The sequence below is a fragment of the Eurosta solidaginis genome, chromosome 3 (genome assembly GCF_040869045.1).
Source record: "Eurosta solidaginis isolate ZX-2024a chromosome 3, ASM4086904v1, whole genome shotgun sequence".
Lineage (NCBI taxonomy): Eukaryota > Metazoa > Arthropoda > Insecta > Diptera > Tephritidae > Eurosta > Eurosta solidaginis.
In genome coordinates, this window is record NC_090321.1 from 5362928 (window position 1) to 5387319 (window position 24392).

Genomic DNA, 24392 nt, shown 5'->3' on the forward strand with positions numbered 1-24392 from the left:
TCAAAGCGAGAAGACTACACTTATAACACGTTTGCGTATGCCTTAATCTACAATTAATCGTCAATAAATAATCTATGCGTTTATATTTGTTCCATCCCTGGGAACTAGATTATTTTCTGTAAAATTTTCACGTTTCCCGTTTATTTTGTTCATCCAATTAGAGATTACATCCTAGAGGTGGAACTTTTTCTATGGAAAAAAAAGTCCGCATCTCTAAAGTTGTTTCATAATTATCGATTAGCGAGAGGGAAATTTTATATGGGAAATCTAGTTATATAATTAAAGACTGGGAGTTATATGTAAACTAGGTTTTACTCCTAATGCTCAATCTGATGGAAAGTCATACCTTATTTGGCAAAAAAAAAAAACTGGAGAAAAGAAAAGTTATGTTTTACATGTGGAGAGCGTTAGAGCAACAACAACAACCAGAAGAAAAAAATACGCAAAAAATCGAGCTCAGGCAAGGACGAAGAAATTGAAAACAACTAAAATACATGGAAATCCACCACTATACCAAAGTCTAATATTGCCAATATATACGGTCAGGTTAGGCTATCGTAACTGATGTTGATATCTCCCGATTCCCTCGGTTTGTTCAGTGGCCACCCTCGCTAGCTCATCAGCAACACAGTTCCCAGGTACACCACTGTGCTCCGAGATACACATAACAATTTTATTTCACCGATGGGCCAGTTCGTTTAAGGACTGTCTGTAGTCTATTTCAACCTTTTTAGAAGTACCCTTGCCTTGAAGAGCTGCCACAGACGTGCGATTTTTAGATGATAGCCACAAAGTAGTCTCCTGAAATGAAGAAGAGTGAAATATCAATTCCTCATACCGCAATTGAGTTTGTAGGCACGCGTGAAGACTGCTGTGAATTCTGGGTATGGAAAAGAGATCTTCACTTTGAATTAGCTTGCATGAAGCCAGTCTTCTACAAGGATTAGTGCGGTCTGCAGTAAGTATCCTAGATTCTTAAGATGTTTTCCCGTTTATGTTAGAGCGATAGCACCGTCGTAAGCAGCAACATGGCAACCGTTTCTTTCTAACTTTAATAATAAGTTGTTCGCCGCTAAGCTGCACAGTAGAGGGGACAAAAACACCTCCTCGTGGAGTGCCCCAAGACGCGTGCCGTATTATGGAGGAGTGTCCTAGACTCTGCCAATAGATTTTTCTAAAATATTTCTTCTTCAGCAAAAGACTTCATGTACATGGAAAGGACGACGAATGCAATCATGAAAATATATTGAAAAAAAAGTTTGAAGCATATCAAAGAACAAAAAAACAATAACAATGACGCAATGTTTGAACCTTTAAATTCCAAAAACTCGGAAAAGAAGTCGTCCTCCAACGTTAAGTAATAAACAACATCCCGAGCTTTAACTCACTTTAGGAGTAGTCTTACTATGATATGACTAGGTAAAGTTTCAGTCGTTTGAGATTGAGTTACTAAAGTTCAGTACAGTAGTACGAACTGCCCCTAGGTCCGATTTGCATTCCCACCCATTTTGCTCTTAAATAAGATCCTGCACTCTAATGAAATTAGCTTCAACATTATCACTCTTTATAAAATTGTTGCATCACCTAATATTGTCTAGCAGCCCAATTTTAGGACGGTAAGGCGCATATTTACCACAACTAAGGCCGTGATTTTCCGTGCGAGCTTAAACGCCAGTTAAAGTTGACTAGACTTTAATCCTGCCATTTCGGCCCTTTTAGCTGACATGAGAAGCACAATTTTATGTTATCGAGAAAAGTGAAAAGGTTAAACTCTAGTCAACTTTAACTGGAGTTTAAACTTGCACTTAAAAACCAGGCATAACTGATAAAAAATTATTAAGGTTCAGGCCGATAAAAACCACATTTCCAAATTCTAATTATTGTTAATAAAATTTTCGCAATTTATACACAAACACAAAAAATGCAACCAAATTTGATTGCAACTTAATTTGCTTAAACATGTTTGAGTGCAGTGAATTGAAGCGAATTTTGCACGCGATTTTATTAATCATGCATTTAGACTGTGTACAACAACTACTTGATATGCATTTAAAGCAGTAATACATACATGTATATATGTATGTGCGTATGTATAAGTTATTGCATATTCTTTGAATAAGTTATATTAGTGCTGTAGTTAGCGTTAAACATTAGTCAATTGCGAAATTTATAGTTGGGTATCTACATTTTCTCAAAAACAGAAGACTTAAGACACGAACTTGCATACTTTTTCGCATTGTTTTTGATTTTTGGCGATTTTTTTTCAACATTTCCCATAACTAAAATGAATAGCTTCTTCTGCTTCGACTTTTTTGTTGTTGGTTTTATATGTATTCATATATTTTTTTGTGTTTTTAGTTTTATGCAATAACTGCATTTTTCTTTTAAATAATCAGTCACAGTAGGGCAACATTTGGTGCGAGAATGCCTGAGAAGCAGATTTGTATACGAGTACTAATTTATTTGTTAAGGCCACAATCTAAACTTCAATATGTAGATAAGAAAATTTAGCTTTGAAAATTTTGAAATTTAAAAATAGTTGCATTTATAATTAAAATGCAATTTAGTATTGCTTTTCAAAAGGGATTCAACTGACTTTGGCCCTGTTGTTCAGTGCGAGCTTAAACTCCAATTGAAGTTTTCGAGTTAAACCCTGCTTAAGCTGAGATGAGCAAAAAAAATGTATTGTTAAACTCTAGGCAACATTAACTGGAGCTTAAACTCGCACCGAAAACTCCGACTTTAGCCGTTCAGAATCGGCATATAAAATGAGCAAAAATTGGAAGAAATTGTAATTTCTACTATTATTGTGAATGTTTCTTAAATGCTAAAATAAAAGATGTTTAGCTATTATTATACTCAGTTGAGCAGAGCTCACAGAGTATATTAACTTTGATTGGATAACGGTTGGTTGTACAGGTATAAGGGAATCGAGATAGATATAGACTTACATATATCAAAATCATCAGGATCGAAAAAAAATTTGATTGAGCCATGTCCGTCCGTCCGTCAGTCCGTCCGTTACCGCGATAACTTCAGTAAATTTTGAGGTATCTTGATGAAATTTGGTATGTAGGTTCCTGAGCACTCATCTTAGATCGCTATTTAAAATGAACAATATCGGATTATAACCAGGCCCACTTTTTCGTTATCGAAAATATCGAAAAACGGAAAAAGTGCGATAATTCATTACCAAAGACGGATAAAGCGATTAAACTTGGTAGGTGAGTTGAACTTATGACGCAGAATAGAAAATCAGTAAAATTTTGGACAATGGCCGTGGCACCGCCCACTTTTAAAAGAAGGTAATTTTAAATTTTTGTAATTTTTAATTTCTGTAATTTGGCAGTCGTTGAAGATATCATGATGAAATTTGGCAGGAACGTTACTCCTATTACTATATGTATGCTTAATAAAAATTAGCAAAATCGGAGAACGACCACGCCCACTTTAAAAAAAAAATTTTTAAAGTCAAATTTTAACAAAAAATTTAATATCTTTACAGTATATAAGTAAATTATGTCAACATTCAACTCCAGTAATGATATGGTGCAACAAAATGCAAAAATAAAAGAAAATTTCAAAATGGGTGTGGCTCCGCCCTTTTTCATTTAATTTGTCTAGGATACTTTTAATGCCATGAGTCGAACAAAAATTTATCAATCCTTGTGAAATTACGTAGGGGCTTAGATTCTGGGACGATAACTTATTTCTGTGAAAAAGGGCGAAATCGGTTGAAGCCACGCCCAGCTTTTATACACAGTCGACCGTCTGTCCTTCCGCTCGGCCGTTAACACGATAACTTGAGCAAAAATCGATATATCTTTACTAAACTGAGTTCACGTACTTATCTGAACTCACTTGGTATTGGTATAAAAAATGGCCAAAATTGGACTATGACCACGCCCACTTTTTCGATATCGAAAATTACGAAAAACGAAAAAATTGTCATAATTCTATACCAAATACGAAAAAAGGGATGAAACATGGTATTTGGATTAGTTTATTGACGCAAAATATAACTTTAGAAAAAAACTTTGTGCAATGGGTGTGACACCTACCATATTAAGTAAAATGAAATGAAAAAGTTCTACAGGGCGAAATAAAAAACGCTTGAAATCTTGGCAGGAATACTGTTCGTGGTATTATATATATAAATAAATTAGCGGTATCCAACAGATGATGTTCTGGGTCACCCTGGTCGACATTGTGGTCGATATCTGGTAAACACCTTCACATATACAACTGCCACCACTCCCTTTTAAAAGCCTCATTAATACCTTTAATTTGATACCCATATCGTAAAAACACATTCTAGAGTCACCCCTGGTCCACCTTTATGGCTATATCTCGAGAAGGCGTCCGCCTATAGAACTAAGGCCCACTCCCTTTTAAAATGTTCATTAACCCCTTTCATTCCATACCCATATCGTACAAACAAATTCTAGAGTCAACCTTGAGTATGTAATGTTCTGTTACACCCGAACTTAACCTTCCTTACTTGTTTTCTCTTAATGTTAACTGCCCAGATTCTGGAATCTATGAAATAAAGCGTTTTTCGTATTCCACGCACGTTTAACCCAATTCTTAAAAAGCTCTTTACATATCAATTCTAAGCAAATTATTGACAATTACCTATTAAACAATCCCAATTCAAAAAAAAAAAAAAAACAAAAAGAAAGAATCAAAAGAGCTCTAAAGAAATCGATAAGCACTTTGTAGAAAAAACGATGAACAACAAAAACAATCGTATCATAAAAACCCCTTTGAAGAGCCAAACCATAGAATATAAATAATCCCAGACGAAAAAGAGAAGTAGCCACGAATAATTGGAAAACTGCCAACAAAAGAAACACGAATGAGTGTTATAAACAATGCAAACAAATTAGAAACGAATGAAGTGCACAAATTGGTAATTTGAAAAAAAAAAGCTAAAACGAAACCTAAAAAAAAAAATAAGTTTTACTGTTACATCAGCGAAGACGCTCCTCATTGACATACAATTTGATGTGACAGGAATTTCAATGATCAACAGCGAAGATATTTTGTGAACTGCTTTGAAACAATAAAACTGTAAATGAACAGCTGTAAGACAACATAAATTTAATGCTCAGGTAATTCTAGGAGTGTATAACAGTATAAATAAAGCCAATTTTCAACAATTTTCTCGAAATAGTTTCCAAACAAGGAAAACTCCAAAAATGCTTATTTTAGTTTTGGGGAATTTTTGGACATCTTTTAATATCTTTTTTGTAAATTTTTTGCATGTTTGGTAAATTATTTGGTGTAATTAGTTGAAATAAAAACGAAAATGCTGCAATAGAGGGGTTTTCTCGACTCCAATTTTTGTAAAATATTTGCATTTGCTGCTCAAAGATTAGAATGACTTATGATATTTAATGAGCGCAGCAATATAGTATATGTGAGTAAATGAAAAATTAAAAGTTATGAAAAAAGATAATTTTCTATAAAAAAAAATACTTATTTAAGTACATAATATACACAAATATATTCCTTTCCTTTAACTCCAAAGTCAAGTAATTTGGCTTTTTACACACGCTTTTCAAATATCAAACTGCTCCCAGGTCTGTAAGTCTGTGCTGATGGTTAAAGTGATACCGATGGCGATGCACAGTGGTGATGTTTCATGTCAGTGAATGTGAAAATTTAATAATAATGAACTTAATGCCAAGTTACATAAATTCTTTGTTTAACAGTTCTTTCGTTGTACCGTGAAGAAACTACAGACCGCATGAATGTTCGGTTCAGCTAAATAATCGGCTTCGATCAAAAATATGACCAAAGTTTTAGCCGATTTTATTTTAAGCTTGAACAATGAATTGAATTATTTTTTTAATTTGGCAGAGGCCAAAATTTTGTTTGAAATCGGTTTAAAAATTTCAAGAAAGCTTAAAAACAGTTATCAAAAGCCTTCTTCTGTAAAAATTCGAGTTGCTTGTATTGTTGGTTCAAGTGCCGCTCTCGGCTTACATTTCTTCATTATATTTATATTTTTGCCCGCATTTTCAGTGCGAGTTTAAACTACAGTTAAAGTTGACTAGAGTGAGTTTAACCTTGCTACTTTGTTCGATAACATAAAATGTTGCTGCTCATCTCAGCTTAAGCGGGCAAAGTGGCAAGGTTAAACTCTAGTCAACTTTAACTGTAGTTTAAACTCGCACTGAAAAATCGGGCCTATGTGAAGCAAAATATCTTTCACGTAAAATACTTAAAAAATATATTTACCAACAAAGAGCAAGTATCATTGGCTAAATATATAGTATTGTAACGATTTTACTGCAATTCCCCTTATTTGCAATCTTCTGCTGACTTTCGAATCACTAAACTGTTGAATAAATAACTCCAATATTTAATAATGCAAAATGGCCTCTATTAAAGTACTTCACAATAACACTGATACTTCGCAACCAATAGCTTGCATAAATGAAACTGATTGTCGTGCCTCTACTGTGCCTCTACTACTAGCGCACGAAATTTTCAGCTTAAATTGCCCAAGCGTAAAAGCATATTAGCGTATGGGCGTTTTGTCGTATTTACATAAGTACGAAGAGACGTATTACCGTAAAATCGTAAAATAGCATAGTAATATTCGTATTCATAGACACAACCATATTCGTAGTTGAAAACATAAATGCATAACGCAAAATCTTATGAGAGCCCTAGCGTGTTAGCATATTTCGACGCCCACTACGCACGTTGCATAGTTAATAGAAAATTTTAGTAGCTACAGTGTACTCCAACCTAACACTGGATAGTGCAATAAACTGCGTTTGGTACAGTTTTATAATTTCCTGACAAAAATTAGCTTAATATCACCTTTAATTAAATTTTTCAAATTTCATTAAAAAAAACTTACAGAATCACCCTCTTAGGCCCACATATGGCCTCGTCATAATGGATTTTCTCATGTTCATGAGTTTTGCTGCAGAAGCGAACATCATCGCAGTCACGCAAGATGTTGCGTTTATAAATATAAAGATCAATTAATATTTATATATATCGACTTGCCCATTTATATACAAAATTTCGTGAAGCACTGTTATAACAGTCTCACTATAGAAAAAAAAAATAGTTTCTAAAATATTTTTTCTGTTTGTGAAAAAGTTAGAAAAGTTACCAACTAGTGGGAAAAACAATTTCACTTGCTAAGTCTGAAAGCACTCATAGCCAAAACAAATGTCAAAAACTTCTTCTTTTGTTTTTTCTGTAAGAAATGTTGAAAGTTGGCTACTGTTGCATGTCAGATGCTTATCTGTCAGCGCAGCATCAAAAATCTTATCTGTTGGGCCTACTATCGAACGGCATGATATCTTTTTAACCTAGAGCTCATTTCAAAATTTGTAAAAAAAATTTATAAGTTTAACGCCTCATAAGTAGCTAGCTATAAGTTTAAAAGTTAGCTTGCCGTTCTGCATGAGTACATAACAGCCTAACTTGAAAAATTTGGGTATTTTAACTTAAGGTAAATCATCTCATTTTGGCTTCAATCATCGCTCAATTATTAGATGAAAATCGAACGTCGTTCAGAACAATTTTGGCAACTAATTTTATGAAAACATACTACTGTGCTGCTACATCTCGTCGCTACGTGCCTTAATTTTTATGTTTTTATATGGACTTTTTTGTATGCGGTATCTAAGCTGGCATGTCAAGCCAGCCTATGTGCATAGCGTTCGTTGTTGGTATAGCAGCAACGGCAGCATTGCTGACATTTTCACTTGTTAGATGCGATTGCGAATGCTGTCAATCGCATTACAACAACAACAGAAACATGTAACAGAATTAGAAAAAGATGAGACATTGTTAAGGCGTAGAGCAAATGCAGAAGAGGGGAGGAAAAGGCTACAACTCATGGCAGCAGAAGAGGAGCAGCTTTGACAACTCACAGCGGAACCATACAAAAAAATTACAAAACGTTGAAGTCAGAAAAAATATGCTGGCTGATTGAAACTGCAATGGCAATGCTATAAAGAATACAAAATTGCAAGAAATATTTTAAATTTTTATGTTTTGTTTCAAAAGCATATGAAATATTGCGAAGATGCGAATTCGTTAAACGAGGAGCGTACCGGTTTGTAGCGGCTTAAGCTAACGATAGTCGTAAATAGCTACGGATAGAGTCGCACAAACAGCCGTGACAACAACAGTCACCCGAAGCAGAAGAGTAGACGGGCGCAGAGGGGACGGTACTTAGATACTGGCATCTATCAGTGCTATGTACCTGCACATTACAGCTTGTTCGAGCGCGTGCATCAAGGCAAACGAGCCACACAAATCACACAAACCAACATAAATTGGCAAGATGCAAAACGACGAGAAGACAAGCGAATAAGCGATCAAAAAAAATGTATTTTCAAAACACAGCAGGTTTTGTAAACAAGGCGGTATGCAGATGAATGGATAGACAAGTAGAAGAAGAAGAAGACAGCAACAAATGATGATGATGATCAAACGATAGACAAGACGCAAGACGTACTTCGCAAGCGTTACTACATCCAAGAAACGGTGTGATTGCAATAGACAGGTCCATAGATATGTTGAAAACAAGAAGAAGAAAACAATTATGTACCGCACTGCAACAACATAATGAAGAACGCAAGAGCCGCTTGAGAATTATAACTTACAACCAGGGACATACATTTTTGCACGAATAGCCTGATAAGGTGTGACAGAATAAAGATTAAAAGGGAATGATTTGTAAGAAGAAGACACACTCAATAAGGCGTTCGGCTGCATTTGAACTTTTTTGCGCATGAAAAGTAGTTTGGAAACTTCGATAAATTAGAAGCCCAAAACGTTGCCTCATATGTTATTAATGTGACGCTGGACACTCTTAGATTGGATTGGATAGAAAGAAAAATATTCGAAAAAAACTCAACAGGATTAATCGTACTGCATTTGAGGTATGGAAGTCGAAGATTTGTATACTTCTTACGTGAGGTCGATATGGATCCCAAATACGTCTAAGAAAGCGTACATCAGGCATAAATAACTGGGAAAACATATTTCCCTCTAATGACGTCAGTGTTTGTTGTGATATTTTCTTATCGAATTTGACTGAAACATTTCAAAGTATAGTGTCTCGTGTAAAACTCTTAAGAGGTTAAAAAATAAACGTAACCAACTCAATAACTTATTTAAGGCAGATTTAGATAATATCCTTCTCAGAGCACAGTTCATTACCAGTGTGCGTCAATTTAATGTCATTGGCAAATTTCTTTATAATTGATATATGGGTAGGCTCGAAAATGAGCTTAAAGAAAATCCTAAAGCCTTTTGGAACTTTATCCGCTCCAAACGTGGTTCGACGAATATCCCGATCTGCATGAGCTTTAATGGAGTAAGCTCCCAGTCCCTACCTGAAACAGTTGAGCTGTTTGCTGATTTTTTTAAATCAAACTTTGATGTTGCTACTGTAAATCTGAATGACTCTTTTTCGCGATCCGGGCTCTATGATCGTCTAGATTTTGGCTCCATCGTGATCTCCGGCGATGACGTCAGCAATGCTATGTCTTCTCTTAAACCCTCGTTAAAATGTGACAGTGACGGCCTCTGTGCCTTTGTCCTGAAGTTCTGTAGTTTATTTTTGTGCGTACCTCTTCGGCATATATTCCTTTTATCCCTGTCTTCCGGAACTTTTATCGATAGGTGGAAAAAAGTTCCATTTGTCCAATCTTTAAAGCTGGCAATAAAAATGATGTCTCTAATTATAGGCCTATCGTCAAACTAACAGTTTGCTCGAAGCTTTTTGAAAAAAATATAAAAGAGAAGCTAACTTTTGTCATCAAAAGCGTCATTGAGCCGTGCCAACATGGGTTTGTGGCTGGCCGCTCGACTGTTACGAACCTAGTGTCGTTTTCTGATTTCTGCATCTCTGCATTTTAGGACGGTTGCCAGGTAGATACTGCATACACTGATTTCATAAAGGCTTTCGATAAAGTTTCTCATAAAATCTTATTATTTAAACTGGAATGTATTGGATTTCATTCTGTTTCTTATCATGGTTAAAATCTTATTTGTCGAATAGACCTTTGTGCGTCGAAATTGAAGACTGTAAGTCCCAACCTTTCTGGGCAACGTCCGGGGTACCTCAGGGTAGCATTCTTGGTCCTCTTTTATTTGTGCTCTTTATTAATGACATTGGTTCCTGCTTTAATTCGTTTGATTTCCTTTTATATGCAGACGATCTTAAGATTTCTCGTAGAATTAATGGCCCGCCAGATGCAGTGCTCCTACAAAATGATCTAAATAATCTTGTTGCTTGGTGTAATGCCAATAATCTCTACTTAAATGTCAAAAAATGCTTTCAAATGTCTTTTCTAAGTCGTCTACCCTGCATACCACGCCCTTTGGTATTTCAGGTGTTCCACTGTCTTCTGTCAAAGAATTTATTGATCTAGGTGTTGTCTTCGACACCTCTTTCTCCTTCGTTAGTAATATCTGTTATGTCCTTCCGAAGGCTTACAGAAACCTTGCCTTCCTTCGCAGATATGCAAAAGACTTTAAGGATCCCTATACCAGGAAGGTACGTTTTATCTCTTTAGTTCGCTCAAAATTAGAATACGCCTCAGTTGTCTGGAATCCTATCTATAGTAGCCACTCTGCCAGAATAGAAAGGGCTCAAAGAAAATTTATTAGATATTGCTTATTTTCTATTAACCTTGACGATCCAACCCCATCCTATTACTCGCGCAGCATACTTATCAATCTCCAGTCTCTTGAAACCCGGAGAGCTGTGCATCTACTAATGGTTGTTTATGATCTCATCACTGGCTCTTTGGATTGTTCAGCTCTCCTAGCTAAAGTTATTCTTAATGTACCTACTAGGTGCCCTTTTACGTGCGTGTTGGTAGAGCTAACTATTGCATGTTCGATCCGATCTTCGCGCACTTACCAAATTTAATAGACTCTCAGGAAGTTTGCTTCTTAATTTCTCTTTGTCGAGAAGTACGCTCAAGTCTTCTCTGGAATTGTGCTTGTAATTTATTTTTATATATTTATTTAGCTCAATGTTATCTTTTTTTTATTATTTGCACGTTAATTACATATATAAATTTGACTATATAGCTTTAATATCTTTTAATTCATTTGTATCTAGTCTGTAAGATTCTTTTTGATCATAGACTTAATAAACTAAACTAAACTACACCGGCCACAGTCGGTTAAGTGGCTTAAAATAGTCCAGTGATAAGGAGCAGCTAAAATGCACGGAGCAGCAGTTTCGAGATGCCAAAAAGAACTGCTCCACGTCAGTTAGAAGCTCTAACAGCTGGTGGCATTACCTTGCAGCGCAGTATACTTTATCGTGTCAGTTGCCTTTTCGAGCTCGCTGGTATCCTTTACGTTCACAGCGACTTGTGAGTGAAGAATATGATTCCACTAAAGAAGAGTTTACCTTCAGATGTGAGCGTCTTCTTTATTGAAAGGGTGCCTGTGCATATTTCTCCTACCACAAGATGATGGTCTTAGTTGATACAGGGATTTCTAAGGGTGCGCAAATCAAGCTCGTTGAAGCTAACTCTGGCGTCGACCACGATATGATCTTTGTGATATCCGGCTAAAGCGCAGTCAATCAGCCACCTCGCTTTGGCAGATACTACGGGATGAAAATTTTGATTGCAGGACAAAATGATCCATCCTTTTTATACTCAGTTGAGCAGAGCTCACAGAGTATATTAAGTTTGATTGGATAACGGTTGGTTGTACAGGTATAAAGGAATCGAGATAGATATAGACTTCCATATATCAAAATCATAAGGATCGAAAAAAAATTTGATTGAGCCATGTCCGTCCGTCCGTCCGTCCGTTAACACGATAACGTGAGTAAATTTTGAGGTATCTTGATGAAATTTGGTATGTAGGTTCCTGAGCACTCATCTCAGATCGCTATTTAAAATGAACGATATCGGACTATAACCACGCCCACTTTTTCGACAAATTTCTAAAAACCGAAAAAGTGCGATAATTCATTACCAAAGACAGATAAAGCGATGAAACTTGGCAGGTGGGTTGAACTTATGACGCAGAATAGAAAATTAGTAAAATTTTGGACAATGGGCGTGGCACTGCCCACTTTTAAAAGAAGGTAATTTAAAATTTTGCAAGCTGTAATTTGGCAGTGGTTGAAGATATCATGATGAAATTTGGCAGGAGCGTTACTCCTATTACTATATGTACGCTTAATAAAAATTAGAAAAATCGGAGAAGGACCACGCCCACTTAAAAAAAAATTTTTTTTTGAAGTAAAATTTTAACAAAAAATTTAATATATTAATATGGGAAAAATTTAAACAACGTGACATCAGGACGGACAAGGCGACAGCTGTTTCGATTAAACCTTGTAAATCTCTTCAAAGCCTTTTCTCCCGGGAGTGGGAGTCGAACTCGCACTACTCCTAAGATTAAAATATGCAAAAGGAAGGCAATTGGGAAAAAACTTTACAACAACTAAGGCATGACGTAGCTGAATGCGTTTATAACCATTTCAACTATCGTAGGAGTGCGAGTTCGACTCCCACTCCCGTGAGAAAAGGCTTTGAAGAGATTTACAAGGTATAATCGAAACAGCTGTCGCCTTGTCCGTCCTGATGTCACGTTGTTTAAATTTTTCCCAAATTATTAAATAAATTATAAAATTAAAAAAAAAAGTTGCTTCAAATAAATGTTTTCATACATTTAAAAAAGCAATATGGCCAACCCCCGATTATTAAAACCATACAAAAAAATTTAATATCTTTACAGTATATAAGTAAATTATGTCAACATTCAACTCCAGTAATGATATGGTGGAACAAAATACAGAAATAAAAGAAAATTTCAAACTGGGAGTGGCTCCGCCCCTTTTCATTTAATTTGTCTAGGATACTTTTAATGCCATAAGTCGAGCAAAAATTTACCAATCCTTTTGAAATTTGGTAGGGGCATAGATTTTATGACGTTAACTGTTTTCTGTGAAAATGAGCGAAATCGGTTGAAGCCACGCCCAGTTTTTATACACAGTCGTTGTCACCATAGCTCCCAACTGAGTATGTAATGTTCGGTTACACCCGAACTTAACCTTCTTTACTTGTTTATCTTGAAGTTTATATAGCCAAAAAAAGATTTTGATGTAATGGTTTCAACTACGTATGGATTTTCTAGTTGTTAATATCTAGAATCGGTGCAGTCTACTCTTCTGTTGGCGCGTAGGCGCATCTAATTAACACTAACATAAAAATACTCAACCTTTGCATCAATTTGGGAAACTTTTCGAGTGTACTTCTACCTTAAAAAGCTCATCAGCGCAGGTTTTCAGCGATGGCTTTTAGTGTCGGTATACAATCAGACGCCAGTTGCTTGGACAAATATATTAAAAGTATCTCAAATAAGAGCAGAAACTCGGTCTTAAAATAATGTGAGCTTATTACTTGATTCCAATTTAATATTATTATTATATCTACGAGTATTACTGTGCAACAAATAACTCTTAGGCGATTGTATCTGAATGGCCTCACGGACGTGATGTGCCTTCATTGTGGCAACTGACTGGGTAACCTCAGCGTTAGCCAGAGAAAGCAATTTACCATCTCTTGATTTCTAAACTTAACCTTTTTGGAATCATGTAGTTGTCACCGGGTTCTTACTTATGGTTCAAGTTTCATGTCTCTAGCTCATCGGGAAGTTATTCGAAAATCGATCGCCCCATTTTTAAAGAATGTGCAGTTATCTTGACTAGCGCGCCACATAGCGGAAATTTGTTTTCTATAAGTTGTATTGTCACCAGGCATCTAACCAAGTTTCAAGTCTCTAGGTAACCGGGAACTTAGTTAATAATAGATTGAAAGATCACCAAATTAAAATTTGTTATATTACCATCTCGATCCGCGTACCACCTAGCGAATTTTCTTTTATCAAACGTTGCATTCTAACCCACGGCCCAAGTTTCAAGTCTCTGGCTCACCGGCAAGTTACTCAAAAATCGATCGCAAGATTCCCCTCGTTTTGCAGGGATTTGTAGTTATCTCAATTAGCACGCCACCTAGCGGAACTTTGTTTTCTATAGATTGTATTGTCAGCGTGTCTCGAACTATGTGCTAAGTTACAAGTCTCTAGGTAACCGGGAAGGTAGTTAAAAATTGAGTGAAAGATTCCCAAATTAAAATGAATTTTGCTAATATCTCGATCCATGCACCACCTAGCGGAATTTTTTTGATAAAATATTACATTGCCACCGGGTTCTGACTTACGGCTCAAGTTTCATATCTCCAGCTCACCGGCAAGTTACTCAAAAATCGATTGCAAGATTCCCCACGTTTTTCAAGGATTTGTAGTTATCTCACTTAGCGCGCCACCTAGCGGAATTTTGTTTTCTGTAAGTTGTATTGTCGCCAAGCCTCGAACTGTGCGCCAAGTTTCAAGTCTCTAGGTCACCGAGAAGTTAGTTAAAAATGGATTGAAAGATCCCCAAATTAAAATTAAATTTCTTAATATCTCGATCCATGCGCCACCTAGCGGAATTTTTTTGATAAAATATTACATTGCCACCGGGTTCTGACTTACGGCTCAAGTTTCATATCTCTAGCTCACCGGCAAGATACTCAAAAATCGATTGCAAGATTCCCCTCGTTTTTCAAGGATTTGTAGTTATCTCACTTAGCGCGCCACCTACCGGAATTTTGTTTTCTGTAAGTTGTATTGTCGCCAAGCCTCGAACTGTGCGCCAAGTTTCAAGTCTCTAGGTCGCCGAAAAGTTAGTTAAAACTGGATTGAAATATTCCCAAATTAAAATCAATTTTCTTAATATCTCGATCCATGCGCCGACTAGCGACATCTTTTTGATCAAATATTGCATTGTCATCGTGTTCTAACTCACGGCCCAAGTTTCAAGTCTCTAGCTCAACGGGAAGTTACTTAAAAATCGATCGCAAGATTCCCTGCGTTTTTTCAGGGATTTTCGTTTATCTCGATTCGCCTGCCACCTGGCGGCATTTTGTTTTCCAAGAATTTTAGTGCCATCGACTCGCACACCATGTGCTAAGTTTCAAGTCTCTGGATCACCGAGAAGTTAGTTAAAAGTCGATAACAAAATTTCCATTTTAAAATTAATTTTCTGTATATCTCGATCCGTGTGCCACCTAGCGGACTTTTTTTTACTTGCATTGTAAAGGTAATAACAATAATAATAATAATAAAAAGTAAATAAAAATTTGAAACAAAATATCGAGTGATATGAATCCCAATAATTTCCATAATTGAAAATTGTGCACATTTTATTTTCAAATTTATCATTTGATATTATATGATTTCCAATTCTTTAATTCCGTTAACTTCTTAAATAAAAAAAAATTTCAAAAAAACATTGATTTGTTCCCTTAATATAAAAAAATTCAAATAAAAATTTTAGGTTAAATACACGATTTTTTATTTCAAATTTTTAATTGGATTAATTTCAAAAATTTGATTTTAAATTATAAACGGATTTGAAGTTTGCAAACCCAATTGTTGTTATAATCCCAATAATTTCCTAAATAACAAAAAATTATCGCGCGCTTAAAATTTAATCTTCTCATAATTTTGGTACTTTTTCTTACAAAATGTTTGGCCGCCCGAATAAAATATGGTGAGCAGCCCTGTTCGTTGCTAAAAATAGCACACATTCCATCCACCATGATTTCGTCACAGCTGCAGTTGTTCACCTCAAAACTTGCTATATACACATGCAAAAACACTTTCCTATGTCAATATATATCGGTTACTGAAATTACCACAGAGCGGCAGAAGAACCCAATAGCAGCAGTGATGCCAAACCAACATCAATAATAATCAATCGAAATTATTGAATTTTCTTATTTTTCATTCATTCGCTTATGAAACTCCCTCATGCTTTCCCATACAACTCAAACACACTAAATTTTTAACGTTGTCTGCTTTCGCTAATTTTACTTAACAAAAAAAAATCTATTTTGCACTAAACTAACCTTAATCATTATCTTCTTGAAAAGTAAGAATTGATCATGGTTTCAGTTGGTGTTGTGAACGCTATTGTTGAAATGTTTTAAGAAGTATTTCTTTTAATTAAAAAAATATTCAGATTGTGGCTGTACTCGAACTCGCGACCACTCGTGTTGCAACCGACACGCACGACACCTGCACTAATTCGACTTGTTCAACATCGTGTCATATGATGTACTTATGATTTATGCAATACTTGCATATATTTTGATAGAATTTCTTTATTTTATCAATTTAAACGAAAAGCTGTACGTAAAGTTAAAACGAAGCTAGTAAATTGAGTGATGGGCAATGTAATATACGTTAGTGTTAAATATCTCGAATGCTAGAAAATTGAACGTTAGTGAATTCGCCTACTGGAGTCAGAAAAATTTTACTTACAATGGAGATAAATTCTTAACTATAACAGACGCAGGCTGTACAGTGCTCAGCAAACGAAGTTGATTTTTTAATTTAGAAATACACAAAAGTCTCCTTCGACTTATTTCCTATATTTTCCAATAAATCTTTAGATTTTTTTTATAATTCTCAGTTTAATAGTCATCAGCTATTACCCAAATTTTTCAACGTTATACATAAATTGAAATACTTTTGTTTGATTAAGTTTTAAATTCGATTTCAAGCGCAATTCTTACCTTAAACACGTGCAAATAATCTTTAAAAAACTCAATACGTCATATTTGTGTTCAACAGACCAACGAAAGAGTATCAAGCTTTTACTGTCTTAGGCATTTTTTTGTATTGAAAATTTCCGCCAAAAGAGGAAAAATTCCTCTTACTGGCATTACCGGCACTGCCTACTATGTTGGTTTTAGGTTTTAGTTAGCATGCAAGGTAAACATAATTCACCACCATCAGCTTGCTTTGTTCAATACCAGCACTGACAGCTACGCGGAAAACCAGATTTGGCTGACATAGTGTGATGAAGTGTGTTGGCTGAGTGTGTAAAGACGTTGTTTTATATAGTGTCTGTAGCGAGTTCAAATCCAACCGTATGCCTTCTTCAGAATGGGCAAGAGTTTTTTAAAATCGCTATCTGATTTAAAGACTCTAATCAAAGAAGGTAGATCAAATCGTTTCTTCTTTCCGCCGTTCCTGTGCTAGCCGACATAAACTAGGGTTTGCACGGGTCCCGTATAAATAATACGAAGAAATACATATACTTTTTTTATTTATAATATATATATATATATTTTTTAGGCTATAAATAAATACGAAGAAATATAAGTACTTTTTTATTATAATTTTTTTTAAGCTAAAAAGGGGCAATTTTTTTAGTTGTCTTACACATTGTTTTAATATATCCACTTTGATACTTAAAAAAAAAAAGTTTCTTAAGTCAACTCTATTTCATGTTTTTATTCAATAGTCACATTAGTCAGCAGTTCGTTAGGATGGTCATTAGCCGAGTGTGTTTACCTGCACCATTTGGGATGTATTCGAAATACCCGGGTTCGAATACCATCAGAGGTTTTACCAAATGAAGAATTAGTGGGCATTTAAATTGGCTTAGAAGCAAATGCAATGCGAAAGGAACGATGATGAGAAATGAAAGAAAAAGGGCAAAGGCACAGAGGAAAAGTAAATTAAATAAAAGTACTCGGGCAAAAATAGAGGAACCAAGGAAAGGAGTAATTTAATTGTGAGTTTAATAATCACAGAGTATTGCACACGCCATCAAACGTGTGAGAGTTGAACTTTGTCACCCCTTTAACGGGGGCATGTCACCCCTTATCGGGAGCAAAGCATGAGCAAAAAATCAGCATTGCACATTGCTTCGGTGTGTTTCCTATCACACAATGACGATCCAGCCAAACGAAAGGTGTACACCAGTTGAAGTGTTCGAAATTTGTTCACCTCTCGCTCCAACAAATCATCATATGATGCAACGTAATTGCCCGAACTTACAGAGCTTGAAGAGGGTGAGGGCAAGCAAATTTCGGACATCAAACGGCCTTATTCAATTGGTGCACTCGCGATTGGCTTTTTTTTTTCTTTTTTTTACTTGATCTCAAACAGCATTTGATTGAGCCTTTGAGGCTATAAAAAATTTACAATTCTCTGAGCAATACTGTTCAAGACGCTATGAATCGGAAATCGATTTCAATCACGCAATTTTTACGCCAAAGTTTACTTGTCTGATTTTATAATATTTTTAGCTTATTTATTGTTATAACCTTTTAACATCGGTTGTTGATCAAACTTCTGGTAACATTAGCCGTGTTTTTTAACACGCGCGTATACGTTTCGTCGTTTGCGCGTGTAAAAAAACGCCTATCTTCGCTTAGATAATGCTTAGGAGACCCATCTAGCGGCTGTGGTTAAACAACTAGCTACAGCAACAGGGTGTACCGAAAAGCGGAGACGCAACGCTCTGATGACCATAGGGTATAACATATAGCTGAATCAGTTGCGATGAATTGTGGACACACATAGAATACATAGAATTAGTGTAGAGGGTGAAACAAAGACACATATTTCAGTTACATCTGAGTATAATGCGTAGTGAAATTTAGTAGGACAAAATTTATGCGCAGCAATTTCAGAGGTGTATTTATAGTTTGTCTCTTAGCAATCAATCACCCCTATTCTGCATTTCGATTACGTTCCCGTTCTACGCTCCGTTTTAATCGAAGTTGGGTATTCTGCATTACGACGGAATCGTAATGAGAAGAGGAAGAGCAAATGAATTTTCGAAATCAGCTGTTTGTACGGAATGTGTGAACATTGGAACAAAATAAATTTAAGAAAATTTGTAAAAAATACTGAAAAACGTTTATATTTTATTATCCACGCCATTTTGTACAAAAAAAAAACAATAGAATATATTGCCGCAGTGTTATATTTTTTTGAGGGAAGTGCTTTCATAATCGTATGTGTGTTTTTGTCGTTCTTTTGTCCAATTCCCTGCCATGGCCACCAAGTTTTGTTAAAACGGATTTCTGCACGAATATAGTTGACATTTTCTGAATTTTATGGATGCTAATTTCATTGCACTGGACTAAAATACTTCATGAAGATTTATTTATTCTTTCCGCAAGGATTGTTCACGTTTTCGCTTCACCTTCCTCTACTCCGGGAGCTTGCTTGGGCATATAACTGGACCCAACCAACAGACACAAATTATAGCTGTCTATTATACTGGAGCCAATAGCCGCGTCATTATTTGTGGAGTTGGAAAGCAACGTATACGAAAATGACCAGGCGAGAATGGAAAGGCAAATATTGCGAAGTTTGTGTAATCCATTTGAGATGAGTGACGAATTGTAAGAAATTTAACTTAAAAGTGGTAAAGTTTAATGACTTATTTTCTTATTTAGGTTCAAAAAAAAAACTTTCGACTTAATAAGGATGCTTTCAAGTATGTGTTAGATACTTTTGCGGGGCAAATACGTCCAAGGACGACATCGACATGTTGGTTTTGACCTGGAAACATAAAAAACAATTATCATCAAGCCTTTAACGTTTCTTAACAAGTTTTACTTACATTTTTGTTAAAATTCTGTTATAAATTAATAAAAAAAATAAAAAGAAAATTTTTTCCGCCAACAAATTTGCAACTTAGAAAAACGGAATTACGATCGAAATGCAGAATACACAAAATCGAACGATTCGAAGTTGGATCGAAAGAGATTGGAACACAGAATACCAAAATTGCCAAATCGAAAAAATTCCAATCCAAGTCGAAATGCAGAATAGGGCTGAATATAAAGTTTAAGCGTAAACGGATATACGCGTGTTAAAAAACACGGCTACTATGAACTAATTCAGTCGATGTGAGGTTCTCACGGACCGGCCAGTTTAAAGTCACCGGTAGCTAAAAAAAACGTCTCAACTATCTCGATTTTTTGTTATTTTTGGAATAATTGAGGCTTAGAACATAGTCAAGGCTCTCATTTGGAACAACTATTTTCCCTGGAAAAGAAAATAAATTAAATGGTTAATGTCAAAATTTCACACATTTACTATATAAATTTAATTTCTATTTAAGCTTTTTGTAATTTGTACAAAAAATGTAAGTTGTAAAATATTTCCTATAAAATGTACTTTTAAATTTCTTATATTTTCTCATTTAGTGTTTTATTTGCTGGCTTGCGGGGGATATTCCAAATTTAGCAATCTCTATACACAAACATCGCGCGCAGCCGCGGTATATTCACCAAATTCACCATTTCAATGAAAAGTCTACTCTTGACAACATTTTGGTGGGATGGGCATCGGTCGAGTGCATTGACGCTCTGCATTTAAGATTTTACATGCGCGTTGCGCGGGTTCAAATCTCAGTAAATCCAAAATGAAAGATTAAATGCCGTGACGCCAATACGATTGGGGAGGATGTTGGTAGTCATCCTGTCAAACGTTGTTGTACACCAAGTTGAAGTACTCGCACGCCAACCGGGTGCTACATGCTCACCAAATATAATTGGGGTTTTTGTTGAGCATGGCATTGTAAACTCTGCAACGGGTTACTTCGCGTTTGATCTTTTAAAAACTTACACATTTGTTTATATGGTAGTTGTTTTTAATCGCTTATACGAGGGTTGTCTTTTATATTTTGCGCCTTTGCTTAGGCTGCTTGTGGGGGATGAAGGCTGAGTATTATGTATTACTATGTTTGTATGGAAAAGTTCTTTTCTTTAGTATGCTGAAAAATAACTACTCCCGACAAGGTTAAACGAAAAAGAAGTGCATTGATCAGTTTTACTTACTTTAGATATTGAAGCACCACAATTAGCCACTCTAAAGCTCTGAATATTGCGAAGGAAATTCATCCTCGAGCATCGGTGGGATCGGCAAACATCCTCCTTGGATAGCGTAATTAATAAATTTGAGAGAATGTAAGATCTAACAGTAAAGTCAATTACATTCTAATTTTACTAAGGTAGGTCTAAACACAAAAGGCTGCCCGAATATCAGATAACCAATTTTGGTTTGTACATCATTCTCAATGAAAAGTGATGGAATCTTGCGATCGGCAAATTCAACATTCATCAAAATAATTTCTTTGTTAAAAAAAAACAATACTTTATTTGCGATTTGGTTGATTTATGTATGTCTGTATATACATAAAGGTGCTCATTAGAAATATTCTTGTTCGAAAATTCTCATAAAATGCCTTATCTTATCCGCAAAACAACCACTGTGCGCTAACGCGTTTTAACCACCAAGTTTACCATTTCAATTAAATGGCTCATTTTGTTGGCTTCCTGCGGGGATGGACATCAGTCGAGTGTGTTTACGCTTGGCGCTTAAGATTTTACTTGCGCGTTGCGGGTTCGAATCTCGTTAAACCCGGAGTGAAGTTTTAAACGCTAACGCAATAGGGGACAAGAGGGCAAATTGGGAGGATGTTGGTAGCCATCCTGTCAAACGTTGTTGTACACCATGTTGAAGTACTCGCACAGGAATCGGGTGCTACATACTTACCAAAGCAATTGGCTTTGATGAGTGTGGTATTGTAAAACTCCACAACTGGTTACTTCGCGTTTGACCTTTTATAATTTTCGTGTCACTTTTTTTTTCAGCACTAAATCCGAAAGTAACTATCGGATCTTCTTCGAAATTCTCTTAGGTTGGGTTAAGTGGTAGCTGCCCTGATAGGGGAATCTCACTTGGACATCATGAAGGTCCGTTGTGGTATCACATACCAAACACAATTGTCTTGATTATGCCATAAAAAATGTAGTCAATCTTAACTTTTGAAGAAATTTAGGCCGAGATTTTTTTATAATTTGCGTCGTGCTCCTTCGTAATTTTTTCTATAAATTGGCGGGACGGAACCTTTTATGCTGACTCCAAACGGCATTTTTTTTTTCCAATTTTTGCTGAGAAGTTTTACATGGTAGGAATATGTACCCTGGGAGTGTTTGCAAAATCACTGCCAAGGGGCTACCCGGCTTGGTAGAATCTTTTCAAATAAAAAAAAAAAAATTCTATAGATTTTAATGGTGTTTTTCCCGGGCCTTGAACCAGTGTACTTGCAACTTGATACATTGGTAGTATTTTGTCTATACTAAAACCGTTTCTTCCGGAATGTGGACAAACTACCGATCTTTTCGGAAACATTTTTTTTTTTGCCTAGATTAAAGTAAAGAATACTTGTATTCGTGAGAGGACAATGTGTGAGTGTCTGAATCGTACTGGGAGAGGGAAATAAAGAAAGAGGGGAGACGAGGAACGAGGTAAATGGATAGGAACATGGAAAAGTAGGGCTAAGAATTTGGCCTAATCAGTGTGCTTAATATTCACGAAGGGTTCTATTTAGTGTATTGTGCGAAACTCTTTAGCCCAAAGCCGCCAAACTGATGTCATCTTATGAGTTTCTTATATTTACTACCGACCAAGCTTTCACGATACGTCGAATCCTAGAAAAGATACATAATAAAAGAATCGTCGTGCACTATATCTTTGTCATTATCAAAGAAGCTAGCGACGGTTAGAAAAATTATTCGTTCGTACTCCAAGTTGCCATTGATCGTCGCAAAATGAAGAAATGACTCGCGCTGCTTGCTACGTTAAGAACGAAAATCAGCATGGGCGGTGAAGCGGCAATTAATGGTGAATGATGATAAAAATGACATAGCATCACATAACACAGCATAAAAAAATATAACATAGCTGATTCTCATTCTACTTAACAATGCTTAAAAGCACAAGACAATAACAAAACTTAACATAACAGCACATGACATAACTCACGGTAAAACTTCTTTATATAACATAAAAATCATTGGGCTGAATAACTCATGAAAATGAAAGAACGTAACTTGGCAATAAATGTATTAATTAACATAACATAACTGAAAAATTTACAAATAATTTCAATCTTGTCGCATGTTTTTTAATTATCATATTTACACAATCTATTCCTAATGTTTGCATTGATAAATCAAATTATATTGTTTTCGTTATAATGCTTACTTAATATTGTTGTATAATTACTTTGCGTATGTACGAATTACTTTTCTATTTACAGCATTGTTTAATTAATTTGCTAATTACTACTTACTCAATATTTTCATTTTCACTTAAATATTTGTTCTTTCTTTTCTCTTCCATCAATTTATTTGCAGATACATCCAACTACTATTTTGCATCACCCAACACACAGACTCGCTTTGTGCCATCCGCCGCATTTCAGACGAATCGCCAGCTCACACAGCCGTCCTATTTAACAACAGCGTCACGCGGCAGCACGGCGTTATCTAATGGTGCTTACAACCAACCGGGCTCATATCAGGAGCAGCTGTTGTTCATCAGCAATGACGGCAAGCAACAGCAACAACAACAGTCACAGCAGCAGTCCTCGGCGGCGTCTTATTCACCGTTTGGTGCGCAAGTTTCGGTGAGTCAGATGATGTGAATTCCGAATTATTTTTATACTCAGCGTGCTTTGCACACAGAGTATATTAACTTTGATTGGATAACGGTTGGTTGTACAGGTATAAAGGAATCGATATAGATATAGACTTTCATATATCAAAATCATCAGTATCGAAAAAAATTTGATTGAGCCATGTCCGTCCGTCCGTCCGTCCGTCTGCCCGTTAACACGATAACTTGAGTAAATTTTAAGGTATCTTGATGAAATTTGATATTGTCTTGGGCACTCATCTCAGATCGCTATTTAAAATGAACGTAATCGGACTATAACCACGCCCACTTTTTCGATATCGAAAATTTCGAAAACCCAAAAAAGTGCGATAATTCATAACCAAAGACGGCTCAAGCGATGAAACTTTGTAGGTGGGTTGACCTTATGACGCAAATAGAAAGATAGTAAAATTTTGGAAAATGGGCGTGGCACCGCCCACTTTTAAAAGAAGGTAATTTAGAAGTTTTGCTACCTGTAATTTGGCAGGAGCGTTACTACTATTACTAAATTTGTCCCAAATAAGAATTAGCAATATCGGATAAAGAACACGCCCGCTTTTAACAGTATATAAGTAAATTATGTCAGCATTCAACTCCAGTAGTGATATGGTGCAACAAAATCCAAAAATAAAAGAAAATTTCAAAATGGGCATGGCTCCGCCCCTTTTCATTTAATTTGTCTAGAATACTTTTAATGCCATAAGTCGAACAAAAATTTACCAATCCTTGCGAAATTTTGTAGGGGCATAGCCTCTAACCGTTTTCTTTCAAAATGGGCGAAATCGGTTGAAGCCACGCCCAGTTTTTATACACAGTCGACCGTCTGTCCTTCCGCTCGGCCGTTAACACGATAACTTGAGCAAAAATCGATATATCTTTACTAAACTTAGTTCACGTACTTATCTGAACTCACTTTGTATTGGTATAAAAAATGGACGAAATCCGACTATGACCACGCCCACTTTTTCGATATAGAAAATTACGAAAAATGAAAAAGATGCCATAAT

At 35.8% G+C, this 24392-nt stretch overlaps 1 protein-coding gene across 5 annotated transcripts in view; it reads left to right on the forward strand.

The window, feature by feature from the left end:
* The window catches only part of LOC137243165 (enolase-phosphatase E1), a 161765-nt gene that overhangs the window by 116562 nt on the left and 20811 nt on the right, over positions 1-24392 (forward strand). For all 5 annotated transcript variants that reach the window (XM_067770516.1, XM_067770517.1, XM_067770515.1 and 2 more), the window contains exon 3: positions 23085-23356. In XM_067770516.1, the coding sequence (XP_067626617.1) occupies positions 23085-23356 (272 nt within the window). The remainder of the gene's footprint in view (positions 1-23084; positions 23357-24392) is intronic.